Here is a 15,196-nt window from a genome sequence, read left to right on the forward strand (position 1 = left end):
ACAGAAAGTAGAATGGTGGGTGCCAAGGGCTGGGTGAGAGGTAAAAGAGAGGTTGCTATTCAATGGATATAAAATTTCAGTATTGCAAGATGGAAAAGTTCTAGAGATCTGTTGTGCAATAAAGTTACTTAACACTACTATACAGTATAGTTAAATTGGTTAGCATGGCAAATTTTATGTTACATCTTTTTGAGTACAATAAAAGTAATTTTGGTGATGATTGTATAACTCTGTGTATATACTAAAATGATTGAATTGTATACTATAAGTGGGTGAATTGTATAATATGCGAATTAGATCTCAATAACGCTGTAAAAACAAGTTCAGTATAGTACATAGCAATGAGAGAGAATGATCAGTCCTTAAACTATATGCAGTGTGATATAAATGAAAGAAGCTACATGCAAGAGCATTCTGTACAAAACAAGCAAATTGAGCATTGCTGTTAGAAGTAAGGATGATAGCTGCCTTGGGGTCATGGGAAAACTAGTCACTGGAAGGGACCATGAGTGAACTTTGGGGTGCTGGTAAATTTTTATTTCTTGTTTGGGTGCTAGTTACATGTGTGGTCTTTTTGTGTAAAATCATTAAGCTGTACACTTATAATATACTAGAGTCCCAGTGCACCAAATTCGTGCACTCAGGAGGGGGGTTGTCCCTCAGCCCAGCTTGTGCCCTATCACAGTCTGGGAGCTATTACTTGGACATCCTTAGCGCTGCTGTGGAGGTGGGAAAGGCTCATGCTACTGCTGCTGCACTTGCCAGCCATGAGCCTGGCTTCTGTGTTGAGCATCTGCCCCTGGTGGTCAGTGCACATCATAGCTACTGGCCATTTCGCTGTTGGGCTGAAACCAGCTCTCTGACATCCCCTGAGGGGTCCTGGATTGCGAGAGGGTGCAGCTCAGGTTGAGGGACCCCATCAGTGCATGATTGAGGCCAGGGAGGGATTGTGGGAGGGCTCCAGGGCATGTCTGGCCCATCTTGCTCAGTCCCAATTGGCCGGACACCAGCAGTAAGCTAACCTACCAGTTGGGGAGTCTGCCCCCTGGTGGTCAGTGCACATCATAGCAACTGGTCGACCAGTCGACTCTCTGCCCCCTGGTGGTCAGTGCATGTCATAGTGAGCGGTTGAGTGGCCTTAGCATATCATTAGCATATTATGCTTTGATTGAACAGCCGACTAGACAACTGGACACTTAGCATATTAGGCTTTTATTATATAGGTTATGGAGTTTTTAATGTATATTGTAATTCTATACAAAAGTTTTGAAATACGGAAGAGAAAACAAGAAATATAACTACTTCATAGAAAACCATAAAAAAAAAGAAAAGAAATAATAACCAAAATTTTCCTCAAGTTGATGAAAATTATAACTTCATAAGAAACATAAAAATCTTCAGACATAAGAAACAAGAAGAAAACTCTATCAATGTACATCATAATATTTCTCAAAAGCAGTGATAAAGACAAGTGCAGCCAGAGGGAAAACAACACTGACTAAAACAACAACAAAAAAGAAAGGATAATAGGAGATTTCTTGTCAGAAATAATGCAGAAGAGAAGATGGTGGATCAGTGTTGATAAAAAAAACCTGTTACCCTAGAATTCTATACCCAGCAAAAATACATTCCAAAAATTAAGGCAAAAGAAAGTCCTTTTACCAACCAAAAAAGTTAAAAAATAAAAAAGCTTATTCCTTCCAATGAAGATTTAGTGTTTAAGTGCATTTTATTGTGGTGTAATTCTATCTCAGTTTAGGTCAAGGCTCCACAGCTGAGAGCAACGTAATAGGTGAGGATATACACAATATGCTGACAGAGAGTGGAATCAATAATCCCTGTCCTAGACCATCACCAACCTCCAGGCTGTATGTGAAAGGGCTAAAAATAACACTGAAGAGTGAGTGCTTGAGAGAAGATTGCCCACCTTACATGAGGAAGGAAAAAAGGATGTTTTTTTCCCCAAAAAAACATACGGGAACTTTGGGAAGCTTCAGGAGAATGACTGGGAGAGTTTGTAATGGAGATGCACTGAGCAGGTGGTGGGGTCCCGGAGTTTCACCTGACACAGGCCTGGAAACGTCTGAGACTCAGACAATGAGTCTAGCTGTCCTGAAGGCTGCTGGAAAGCTGGCTGCACAGTGTGTGTATATAAATGAAATGCTTAAATACAAAGGTAATTTATGAAGTTTGCTTTACACTCGAATACTCATATCCAGTCATTTAGTTAAAGCCTTTGGCTTTGATTAAAGTTTTTTAACATTTGAAGTATTGACTGATGTAGCTTCCCTGGTGAGGAGAAATGAATATTTTTTCTCATTTATTAATGTCCTGTAGTGAAGGCATAACCTTTTACTTAAAATAATTGGTTTGGAGATGGAATTACAACATTCATTCTCCCCCTGCAATTTGTGGATTTGCAGATTATTCTTCTGGGTTGTCAGCATAAGTTACTATTTGTCTTTATCCAATATGTACACACACACACACACAGAGAGACAGACAGATGGACATATACACACACACACACAATGCAAAAAAGACTTGTAGAAAGTAAATTTTATTGCCATTATAGCAATGAGGGAAGAGTGGACAGGAGTGTGAGTTTATGATGCTGATCATAAGGTAAAAGCAAGGTAAAAGCAAAGCAAGTAGTGAGTCTAAATTTGATACTGATAGGACTCTATTTCTAGAGCATAAGTAAATAAAAGCCACACAATTACAGATTTAACACAAAATTAAAATCAGAATGTTTCCTTTGAAAATTTCTTAGTGCATCTCCAAGTGATTAGCTTATCACAATATTTCCCCTGGAAAGGTAGAAATGAAATCAACAATATTGCAAAAGAGAAAATAACCCCTGACAGTTCCAAACAAAAGAGTGATGCAAATACGGTTTCGGTGGCTATTAGGCAGGAAGCAGGTGATCTTCTAATCAATTTACTGCTGCAAAATAAGTCCAAATGATTTTCATGGGACACACGGGTATCACTGCTGTAGTTATTTTATTTGTTTCTACCCAAAGGTATTTAAAACACAGCCAATCACCACAGTTAGATTGTCAAAGCTATTTTTGTACTTAGAAGCAGGGATTTAAGAACACAGTGAGGCCTGCATTTTATTTTGTTCATTCAATATGTACATTTATCATGATCAATGCCAGTGAATATCATAAGCCTAATCTAGAATTGTTTCCTTGGTAAATCCACTGGGGAGAAATGAATGATAGGTACACTGAGATTCACAAATTAACAAATTGGACACGGTTCCAATTTGCTTGGTCTTACCAAAATTCCCTTAGTAGGTACACAGTGGTATAGTAAATTTTTTTTAAATATATTTTTTATTGATATTGATTAAGATATTACATATGTGTCCTTATCCCCACGTTACTCCCTACCCCCCCCATGTCCTCCCCCCCGCCCACTCCCCCCCCCCCGTTGTCCATGTCCATTGGTTAGGCCTATATGCTTGCATATAAATCTTTTGGTTGATCTTTCCCCCTTACCCCCACCCTCCCCTACCTTCCCTCCAAGGCCCAACAGTCCAATCAATGCCTCTCCGTCTCTGGATCAGTCCTTGTTCATCAGTTTATGTTGTTCATTATATTCCACAAATGAGTGAGATCATGTGGTATTTATCTGCTCTCCAGTTCCATCCATGCTGTGGCAAATGGTAAGAGTTCCTTTTTCTTCTTCCTCTTCTTAAAGAATACCTTTCAGCATTTCATATAATACTGGTTTGGTGGTGATGAACTCCTTTAGCTTTTCCTTATCTATGAAGCTCTTTATCTGGCCTTCACTTCTGAATGATAGCTTTGCTGGATAAAGTAATCTTGGTTGTAGGTTCTTGCTATTCATCACTTTGAATATTTCTTGCCACTTTCTTCTGGCCTGCATGGTTTCTGTTGAGAAATCAGCTGACAGTCAGATGGGTACTCCCTTGTAGGTAACTGACTGTCTTTCTCTTGCTGCTTTTAAGATTCTCTCTTTGTCTTTTGCTCTTGGCATTTTAATTATGATGTGTCTTGGTGTGGTCCTCTTTGGGTTCCTTTTGTTTGGGGTTCTCTGCACTTCCTGGACTTGTAAGTCTATTTCTTTTACCAGGTAGGGGAAATTTTCTGTCATTATTTCTTCAAATAGGTTTTCAATATCTTGCCCTCTCTCTTCTTCTGGTACCCCTATAATTCTGATGTTGGTACGCTTGAAGTTGTCCCAGAGGCTCCTTACACTATCTTCATATTTTTGAAATCTTTTTTCTTTTTCGGTTGGGTATTTTTTGTTTCTTTGTATTTCAAATCTTTGACTTGATTCTTAGGATCCTCTTGTCTGCTGTTGGATCTCTGTATATTATTCTTTATTTCAGTCAGTGTATGCTTAATTTCTAGTTGGTCTTTTTTCATATCATCCAGGGTCTCACTAAATTTATCAGCGGTTTCCATAGAATTCTTGAAAAACCTTATAAACGTGGTTTTGAACTCTATATCTAGTTGTTTGCTTTCCTCCATTTCTGTCATTTGTGACCTGTTTCTTTGTCTCCACATTTTTTATGCTTCCCTGTGTTGGTAGAGTGGTTTTGTATGCTAGGTGTCCTGTAGGGCCCAGTGGCTCAGCCTCCCCAGTTACCTGAGGAGGACACTCTTGTTGCACCCCCTTGTGGGCTTTGTGCACAGTCTTGTTGTAGTTATGCCTTGATTGTTGTAGGATCACTGGGAGGAATTGACCTCCAGGCCAATTGGCTGTGAGAATCAGCTGTGTCTGCAGTGGGAGAACTTCTGTGCTGAAGAAACCCTTCTGGGGCAAGACTTGCTTCAGTGGGGCTTTGGTGCTCACTGAGTCTGCGCCCTGAGTGTGTCCCTTATGGATCTGAGGAGTTGTAGTCTGGATGGTCCCTCTCTGACCACTGGGTACACTGGCTCTTGGATCTAAGGAGGTGCTAATTTAGCCTCTGCCTGAGGTTACCCAGCAGGAGCTACGAAGAGAACTGCAGATTCCCCTTCCTTTTTTGGAGTTTGGAGGTGCCCTGATGAGGCCCAGCTGTGAAGCAATGCAAGCTGCTGTGGGGCCTTGGGCCTTCTCTTGGAAGTTCTGGGTCTGTCTGGCCCAGCTGCAATTTGTTAGGTAATTTTCAGGTTGCAAAGGGCCAGGGCATTCATATGCAAAAGCCTCTGCTGCAGCCTGGGTGGGGCGGGGTCTCAGGGAATCAAAGGGTGGAGCAAGCAGCTATGGTTGATCCTCAGCCCTGCCCTAAGGGGCCGCCTGTCTCAGTGTCCTAATCACTGCAAGCACCTCTGAGGGAAAGCCGCCCTCAAGTTCTGAGTTCTGCCTGCTGCCAGACAGTCCAGTTTCACCCCGTATGAGTCCTGGGTCCCCAGAGACTTCCCGGAACCAGAGTTCAGAGCAGTGGGGAGCTTGTGACTCCCTCCTGATTCAAAAAGACAGCCGCGTCCTCAGGTACCAGCCCCTTTCTGTGCGCGTGCGCTCGAGCCTCCGTACCTTTGCACTTTACTTCCGCAGCTCCTCTGAGTCTCAGTGTGCTTTTCTCTTTTCTTCTAGTTGTAGAATTTCCACTCAGCCAGCCTTCCTGTAGTTCTGGATGATGTCTGTTTTGTCTTTTTGTTGTATTTTTGAAGTTGTTATGGGAGGCAGCCATTTCCCGGTGTTTACCTCTATGCCGCCATCTTAGTTTCTCTAGTGGTATAGTAAATTAACATTGTTTTTCATAATTGCAATATGTTTTTAATCTAGAAAATGGATAATTTCATGGGGATTTAATAATTATCCATACATATCTCATACGGGTAATATACAACGTTTTTATCTAAAATTTCCCCCATGCAGGGCTGTTGAGGCTGTCAACAGTAGAAACTGCTGTGCAAACTTGGTAATACTAGAAGCAAGGCCAGAAAAATTCATTTTAAAAATATTGATGTACTCACACACTGTTAACTTGTCTTTCATTCTCTTAGCAAGCCTTTGCTGATGACTAAATTCAAGCTAGAGTTTCACCAGCTAGCATCTGCAAAGGGAACAATTTGCCTGACAATCTCTCCCAACATATTAATATTTTAACAATAAAATATCATGTAAAAGCGATATTAATGATGCTATTAATGATAGTGGCAGACACAGGTGCAAAACAGAAATATTGATAAAAAAGATTGGTTTCTGAATATAAAACATGGATTAGGGAACAAAGAGAACAATTATTGGCATAAAGGAATTCTCTATGTCTGGATACATAGGGGCCTATAAAATTGACAATACCTGATGTCTTAAAAGTTTCTCTGCTGACAATGGTGGTTTTAAGACATGAGATTTCTAACACTCTCCTTAATCCTTATACTTGGGTAGCTTTGTGACCAAAACCCTTATTATGTTACTCAAATAACCTTGTTTTTCAAAGGCAATATACTCCACCAAGAAGAAGATCTTTGGACACTTTCAGAAAGATTACAATTTCAAACGTATTTGTGCTTGTTAACTCACAACTTTGTATAGTTTTAATTTCATTCTGAAAATACTTTGAATAAGCTTATTATGCCACTGAGACTGTATGATTTACTATCAAGCGTAATACCATGTGAAATTGGAGGCTTAGTCAATACTACGTAGTGATGCTGCAGTTACTTGCAATCATATCAGCAGTCATCCTCCTCATCCTCATCCTCTTTCCCTCCACCAGCAGGCCTCTGTCTCAAAGTTAGTCTACACTTGCACTTCTCTCTTCAGTTTACACAGAACCACAGTTATTGGGGTCACTTCGTTTCCTTCAAACTAGCCAGTCAGCACCAAGGTTCAAGATGTGAATTTCCCAAATTAGCTTTGCTCTCATTCAAGATGACTGTACATTCTCTTCAGCCTAAAACACAACAATGGGTACTTAATATAGTATTACAAGGCCCATCCTATATAATAAAAGCCTAATATGCAAATTGACCAAATGGCAGAACAACCAGTTGCTATGACACACAATGACCACCAGGGGCAGACGCTTAACGCAGAAGCTGTCCCCAGCCCTCAGGCCCTAGGCCAGCCAAGGTGGGTGCCAGCAGGGCGCCCCCCTGATTGCCCCACAGATCGGCCTTGATCACTGGCCAGGCCTAGGCACCCTACCCCCGCACGATTTTCATGCACCGGGCCTCTAGTATATTATACAAGATGTTTTCTTATACCTGGATGCCTTCCCTCATTAGTTGAGATAAATAAAAGTCTTGACTCTGAGACCAGTCAAAAGCTTCATAAGCCAACAACCCTAAACCACTCAAAGAATGACTCTTACACAGCAGCTCTCATGGACACAAACATTTTGTTCTCTGATTTCCAAGCATGAAAGTACAGAACAGCGTTTGTCCATAATCAGTGTATCTACTGGGAGAAATGACTTGCAAAGCCTCCTTCAAGAGTGCAAACTTGCCTGTAAAGATGTCACAAGGAACTGTAAGTTTTACCAATTTATTTTAAGGACAATAAATTAATTTAAATGAAACAAGAAAAAAGGTTGGTGTTAGATGCAGATGCTATACTCCAGGCTGGAGAAATTAGGCCTCAAGGTCTCAACCACAGTGACTATGTTTTCCAATTCTGATACAATGCTTGTGACGGGCACTTCTGCTCTCCATATCAAAGTCAGATTGCGTTACAGAAAATGCAGCTAAAGGGAAAACCCTTAAAGAGACAGTCCCAACTCAGGGCTGGCTGGCCCCTGGGTGGTGGTGGATCAGTCCCTGACCCTGGCGGTAAACCTTCTGGCACCACTGACTGTGCAGGCATTGTAGCTGTCCATAATGCGAGGCCACAGGGACTGACCAGGGATCTCTGGGCCACTGGTGTCTCCAGCACTGAGGAAGGTGTGGATCCAAAACACTAGTCTCAGCATTTGGATTTTGAGAGAGCATAGTCTTGTTTCAATGATACTTGCTTCACACATTTTTATAGTCAATTTCTATTGGAATCCATTTTTTTTTTTCAATGAGGGATTGGTGCTAAAGCCTGTTAGGTGAGTGACTCCTATGCTATCTATCATGTCTGTTCTTCAGTGGGGAAAAGCCTTATTCAGAAGATGCTACATAGAGATATTTGTCAATTATATTGTTGGCTTCAATGCAACTTAATTGGAAGCACGCTTGTTTGATCTATGGAAGGTACCCCTTTAACAAAAGGCTAAGCGTAGCCGTAAGATGAGTATTGAGTTCTCAGTGGAGAACTGAAATCGGCTTGATGCAACTAAAAAAGCAGCACAGTTTCCGCTAGTTACACTGCCATACAGACTAAGAGCAAAATTAATCAGAGGCTTTTAGTCAGTAAGTTTCTTCTGAAATAATGATCGCTTTTGTGAGGGTTGAGCACAGAAAGCTAAGAGGAGAAGATGGCCAATTAGAAGGAGCCAAGAATTTGTCCATTGAAAGTGGGGTTTTTTTTTTTTAGTTTTTGTTTTGTTTTTTTTTTTTTTTAGATTAAAGAACAGTTTTTATGAGATGTTCCAGAAAAGGTATTATTTTTAGGACAGACATTTAAAAGCAAAGAATAATCAGTCACTACTAATGGCCATCATTTAATATAATTAGTGACGTGTATTATGTCGAGACCAGACTTTTGGAGACAATGTGGAATAGAGAGTAGAACTGATCACTTTTGAACCACCAGAAATTCACCTGCTTTAGTTTTCAGCTTCCGAATACGTTTTCAGTTATTAGACTATAGAACTTAAATCTAATGACTCCTTTAAAAAATTAAATGATTTCACATTCACGTTTAAGAAGAAGTGTTCGTGATTCCAAATGTAATGCAAAGACATGATCATTATATAATATCTTTTTATCTCTGTCATCCCTTTATTCTATTAGAAATGAAACAGCAGTAAAAATAAAATGAGAGAAGTGTCAGTAACAAAAATACCTATGGACATTCAGTCGATCTCTTTGGACTCAAATATATGGCAACATATATTGGCCAGTTTTTATAGAAAACCTATGCCATGTGTATGAATAAAATGAAGACAAGGTTAGATATAAGCTGTGGAAAATAAAATTTTGATATTACAGCAGCCTATTTAGTATGAACAAAAGCAGTCTCTTATAATGCAATTAAGGAGTAGAGTCAAGGAATCATAATATTCAACCAAAAATTATAACTTTCCTCTTTAGCAATAAATTTGAGCAAAGATAAAATAGGAGCCTATTCGTTATCACATCCATACCCTAAACTGATAAAATTTCCTAAATTGGAAAATCCAAAAGTGCTTGGAAAGTTTTCTGAAATAATGCAAAACACCCTGAGAGTCCTTTGAGTTCCCCCCTCAAAACTGCAAACGACCGTGACTGTGGAACTTGACTGGAGCCAAGAGAGATGTATATTTAAAACCAGAAGGCATGTCTGTAAATCCTTAGATGTCCGAACATTTATAAAGAAAGAAAAAAATTACTTGTGCACAATAAGAACTACATTTATCAAGGGTTGAATGACTAAGGCATTTTTAAGAGACCAACTTACATTAATAAGCTCAACCTCCCAGATTTTTTTCAACAGGTCCATCGACGTGTAGCCATTGATTAGAAAGGCTTTGGTGTAGTCACCTAGTTCGATGGAATCCAGCCACTCAGCGACAGAGGTGGGATGGTAGCCATCATGGCCAATGGGTCTCATCTGCAATTAAGAAATGTGAATTAAGATTACTTTAATCTGTATACTTTGTGTCCCCAAAACAGGATGCCTCCTGGAAACTTACCTGATAGGAAGCAAGAGATTTTTCTGGATAAGGAAATGAAGAAAACCGAAATATTTTATGCACAATTCTAATTCACTAATAATCTTCATGCTGAATTAATTTAAAAATACGCACCCCAAACTTTCCAATTTAGCTGCTACATCACCTCCATATTTGAGAGAATTAAATATGTTGAACTTCTGTTATAGACATTATTGGCATTCTGTCGGATGGAATTTCAAATGATGTCAGTCATGCAGCATTAAATGCAATGCTGAAGGCAAAAGGATCACATTCCCAAAATGTGGATGATACTTCTCATATGCACAACATCAAAGCATGTGAAAATACTGTATGACTTGCCTGAAACAACCAAAGGAATTCATCCATATGCAAGACATGTATGGTAGGCATTGCAAACGTACTGGAGAAAAACAGTGCTGTGCTAAGTCTGCAAAGAAAGGCTTTTCAGTGTTTAAAGACCACGTGTTCTACATTGATTCCACAGTATGTTAGACATGAACAGAGAACGCTCTGGCAGACAGGTTTCTATTTTTCATCAGCTATATACAGATTTTATTTATTTACTTATTTTTTACTTTAGGAGAACAAAGAAGTGTGACAACAGCATAATGTTTCTGAGTTTAAATTGGAGTATGAAAATAATTTCAGCAAGAGAAACTTCTGGGTTTAAAATTCTGTATGGTTTATTCCAGTCCTTTAGCTTTTATCTGGCATTTTAGTTGAATTTGTGGTTCTTGAAGGAACTCACTTCCAAGATGTGTGCTGCTTCGCATGCCACACTGTATATATCTGATACTTCTGCTACTAAGGACAGTTGGTACCTCATCAACCTGCTGTGATCCTTCAGTGAATTTGTGATGGGAACAGCAAAACAGGGCAGCATACAAAATAGATTTTCCTCTTCCTTCAGACTCAAGGAGATAAATATTAATGGAAATCTATATGACTGATTTGTGAGCAGAGAAAAGATTAGCCTGGGCGTCAGGATTTCAGATTTTAATCTTAAACATGTTAGGCTTTCTGTCACTATGCAGTGTTCTCATTTTTAAGATGATCCTTACTCCTTCATTTTAAAGTTACTCTTTCTCCTTTCCTGTTTCCCATTGTTTCCCTCTCCCGTCTATTTTCAATTTTGAGGTTTAAATGTCCTCTATTTTAAAGTCACAGTGTAATTTATTATTTGCATGAGATTCTGAACTGCATCTGGCTTTTGTATATCACTTTTACATGGACTAACCGGTTGTAGCTACTCATTCAATGTTTGTTTGGGTAACACTTAGCTCGGTATTTATACCAAAGTAGCTACAAATGTAAATAACTGCTCAGGGTTATGTATGTGTAAAATTGAAGACTAGGACCCAAAGCAGCGGCTCAAAGGTATGAATTACCTTCATATTCTGGAGAGAGCTACAAAAATATTGGGCTAAGTGTATTCTCCAGGACCAAGAGGTGGTTGAATCAACTCTGCTAACTTGAACCAACACCCCAGCCCCAGAAAATCCCTGGCTGTCCCAGTTGACAGGAGGAAATAACCAGAGAAAGGGAAAGAAGGAAGGAGAACTCAATGGAGTTGAAATTAACAGCCTGGCAGGGAGGTATTGCTGTCAGTCATTCATGAAACTGACCACCCTGGTGGTGGATACTGGGGACAAGCTTAGGGAGTCCTGATGAATCCAGCTGGGGCTGAGTCAGATATTTAATGTCAGAGACTGTGCAGTGGGGTTCCCATAGGTCACCCCAAGTGACACACCACTTCTTTGAGAGAGCAATGTCCATCTGCCACACAGAGGTTGTTGATGGTCTGTTAGCCAACGAGCAATGGCAGGGATACACACCAGATCTCCGCAAAGCAAACCTAAATATAACAATGTTTGTTTGCCTTTCCCACAATCCCTCCTTCTTGCCCAGTGCCAGGGAATTTAGAATAAGGAAAGAGAAAGGTGCCACTACCCTGGGGAAAGCCTAAAGGAGGGAGTGAAGGGCAAATAAAATAAAACGAGGTTTCAATGGGTTGGCACTGAATTTTCAATATTTTACATGAGTGGAAAGTTATTAGATATGTTTGAGATAACATTAAAAATTAATAAAGAGAGAATCAATTGAGTTTAGTTGAAGGCAGGATTATAAAAAATCACATCAGTATCTCATGGAATGTAGACTGACTGCTCATTAATCTAGTTACTCCCATGGGGCAAGTTCTCTAAGCCCATCCTTAAGGAGGTGAGCGGGAGGGAAGTATTTGCTGGGATTGTGAGAAATGGGCAGAGTAGAGAGCAAGAGTGAAGAAGACCTGGAAATGGCTACATTGATGTGTGCAGGGGCAGCATTCATTCATGTACTCATTCAAAAATATTTAGTCAGTGCCTATTCTGATGAATGTTGTGAAAACAGTAGAGAAGAAAGCAGTTACAGTGTCTCCCTCATGGAAATTATAACTCTTAATTAAAAATATATGAATAGGCCCTGGCCAGGTAGCTCAGCTGATTAGAACATTGTCCTGATATGCCAAGGTTGCAGGTTCGATCTCCATCAGTGCACATACAGGAAGCAACCAATGAATGCATAGGTAAGTGGAACAAATCGATGTTTCTCTCTGTCTCTCTCTCTCTCTCTCTCTCTCTCTCTCTCTCTCTCTCTCTCTCTCTCTCTGAAAGTAACCAATAAAAATTTAAAAAACATATGAACAGGTGACCAATAAATTATAAAGGCTCTGTGTACCTGAGAGAGGAAACCTTTAGAGCCATATGAAGTTACAAAATTAACTTGACACGTATTTAATGATATGCAGAATGGTTACTGTGCACCACAATTTCTTTCAAAGTAATTCTCCCATCTGTTCCTTCATTTCTGTTCCTACTGTCACTACCCTGTTTAGGTTCTCATTAGCATTTACAAAAACTAATGCAATAGCTTTCCACTTGCACCCACCCCCAACCTTTGCTCCATCTTGTAACCTGCTGCTCCATCACTCTGCCAAAAACTCAGGCTCTTAAGTCAACCTTTGCACAAAAACCTATAGTGGTTCCTCCTTAATAAAAGCCCAAATGTCATATTCCAACATTCTGGAACAGCTATGCTCAGGTACAAACTTACCTTTTCAACCTAATCTCACACTGCTTTGCTATGTGCAGCTTAATACATATGATTAGACACGTGTGTATGTCTAAACAGTATGTTAACTTGCTACTGTCCCATGAACATGAACAGTGCAAGACACATTCATATCTTTGCTAATTCCATTTTCCATGCTTGGAATGCTTTTGCCTTTATTTCTGGGATGTTTCTCCAGCACTGGCTTCCCTTTTTGTGCTCTAAGACACAAATTTGCAATCATTTGTTTGTAGGCTATCTCACATAGATGTCCTATAGCTATCCCCAACACAAGTAAAAAACAAATTTATCTCCGTCAGTTCACAGACTAGCCCTCCCTCTGTGTTTCCCATCTCCGTTAACAGAGAACCATCACACCACTGACGCGTCGATGCTTAGGAGGCACCTTTCCTCTTTCTGTTTTACTTACCCTCATATCTAGTTAGGCCAACAAGTTTTACAAATTTGATTTCTAAAATGTTTTCCAGTTCAGTTCTCTCCTTCCAAAAGGGACTTTGGATTCGGACAGTAGTGCCTACCCCAAGTGTTGCTGTGAGAATTGTATGGTAGAGGGTATAGATATTGCCTAGCAGAGCGCTTTGGATATAATAGGTCGTCAGTAACTCTTAGTTCTCTTCCCTCTCCACTGCCTTAAATTAGACCCATGCTTATTTTGATATAATACTGAGTCTGTTGGCTGCTAACATTTTCAACTTCCAATTAGAACTTTTCTTTCCTCTCCCATCCATTTCTCCTTCCCTCACTACTTTCCTTTCCCATTTTTGTTTTAAAAAGGGTTTATGTCTACTCACCTCTTTATACTCCTCCTTCTCCCAGATAGCAGTTACTGTTCAGAAATATTTCTTACAAGGTCACTCAAGTAGATTGAATTGTTGTTCTCAATGCTCTGATTTCTCCCTGTATTAGAACTATGCTCCTGTGCTCTTTGCCAAGGTTTCTGCATTGTAGTCTGCTGCTGGCTGGAGTAAGGTCTCCATCCCACTGATGTTGGCCATGTACTTGCTTGGACAATGGAATAAGTGGAAGTGTCAGTGTGGCATAGACCGGGCCTCTGTGCTACTCTGATCTATTCATCCTTTTGTATTCTTAGGCTCTTCCGCAAGAATAACAAGTGCTGAGTAGTTGCGTAACTGCTGGCCCGGGAGAAAGATGAAGACTTATGGGACAAACCTAAATCTAATCCAAAGCTTGTAGTCTACCCTAGTTCAATGAAGATCAGGCATGAAATATCTTTCTATTTCTTTGTGTTATCTTTACTTTCTTTCAACAATGTCTTATAGTTTTTACCGAACAGATCTTTTACTCCTCGGTTAAATTTATTCCTAGGGACTTTATTCTTTTTGTTGTGATTGTGAATGAAATTGCTTTCTTAATTTATTTTTGTCATTAATGTATAGAAACAAGAGGCTTTTTAAAAATTGTTTTGTACCCTGCAACTTTATTGTATTTGTTTATTATTTCTAATAATTTTTTGGTGGAGTCTTTAGGGTTTTGTATATATAAAGTCATGCCATCCACAAGTATTGACAGTTTTACTTCTTATTTGCCAATCTGGATGCCTTCTATTTTTTTTTCTCTTGTCTAACTACTCTGGTTCGGACTTCCAATACTATGTTGAATAAAAATGGTAAGAGTGGGCATCCTGATCTTAGAGGAAAAGCTTTCAGTTTTTCATCATTGGTACCTTAGCTGTGTGGAACAACAAATCATTTGTCCAATGTAGCCTTTATTGTGTTGAGGTACTTTCCTTCTATAGTGATTTTATTGAGAGTTTTTATTTATCATAAATAGATATTGAATACAGCAGTCAAATGCTTTGTCTGCATCTAGTGAAATTATTGTATACTTTTTATCCTTCATTTCATTAACATGTATATCACATTGATTGATGTGCAGATATTGAACCATCCATGTATCCTGGAATAAATCCCATTTTATCTTGGTATATGATTCTTTTAATGTATTGTTGTATTCAGTTTACTAATATTTTGTTGAGGGTTTTTGCATCTATGTCCATCAGCGATATTGGTCTGTAATTTTCTTCTTTGTGTTGTCCTTCTTTGGTTTTGGTATCATGGTAATGTTGGCCTCTCAACATGAGTTAGGAAGTATTCCCTCCTCTTTAATTTTTTTGGAAGAGTTTGAGAAGGTTAGGTATTAAATCTTCTTTGAATGCTTGGTAGAATTAAAATGCTCTATTCTTTAAACCACCATATTATAGAGGTCTGTATTTCAGCAGCTTAGCCTTTCATTTAATACAAACAGAATTGAAAACACGGCAATTTTATGTAGAACATTTAAAAGAAGGCCACATTTCTATTTGACAGTACATTGCATTATCTCTTGCTTTGTGTAG

At 39.3% G+C, this 15,196-nt stretch overlaps 1 protein-coding gene across 9 annotated transcripts in view; it reads right to left on the bottom strand.

Moving 5' to 3' along the window:
- ANKS1B (ankyrin repeat and sterile alpha motif domain containing 1B) overlaps positions 1 to 15,196 on the bottom strand; it is an 812,878-nt gene that overhangs the window by 244,916 nt on the left and 552,766 nt on the right. For all 9 annotated transcript variants that reach the window (XM_081080965.1, XM_081080961.1, XM_081080962.1 and 6 more), the window contains one exon: positions 9,492 to 9,644. In XM_081080965.1, the coding sequence (XP_080937091.1) occupies positions 9,492 to 9,644 (153 nt within the window). The remainder of the gene's footprint in view (positions 1 to 9,491; positions 9,645 to 15,196) is intronic.

The sequence above is a fragment of the Myotis nattereri genome (genome assembly GCF_964212035.1).
Source record: "Myotis nattereri genome assembly, chromosome: 2".
NCBI lineage: Eukaryota > Metazoa > Chordata > Mammalia > Chiroptera > Vespertilionidae > Myotis > Myotis nattereri.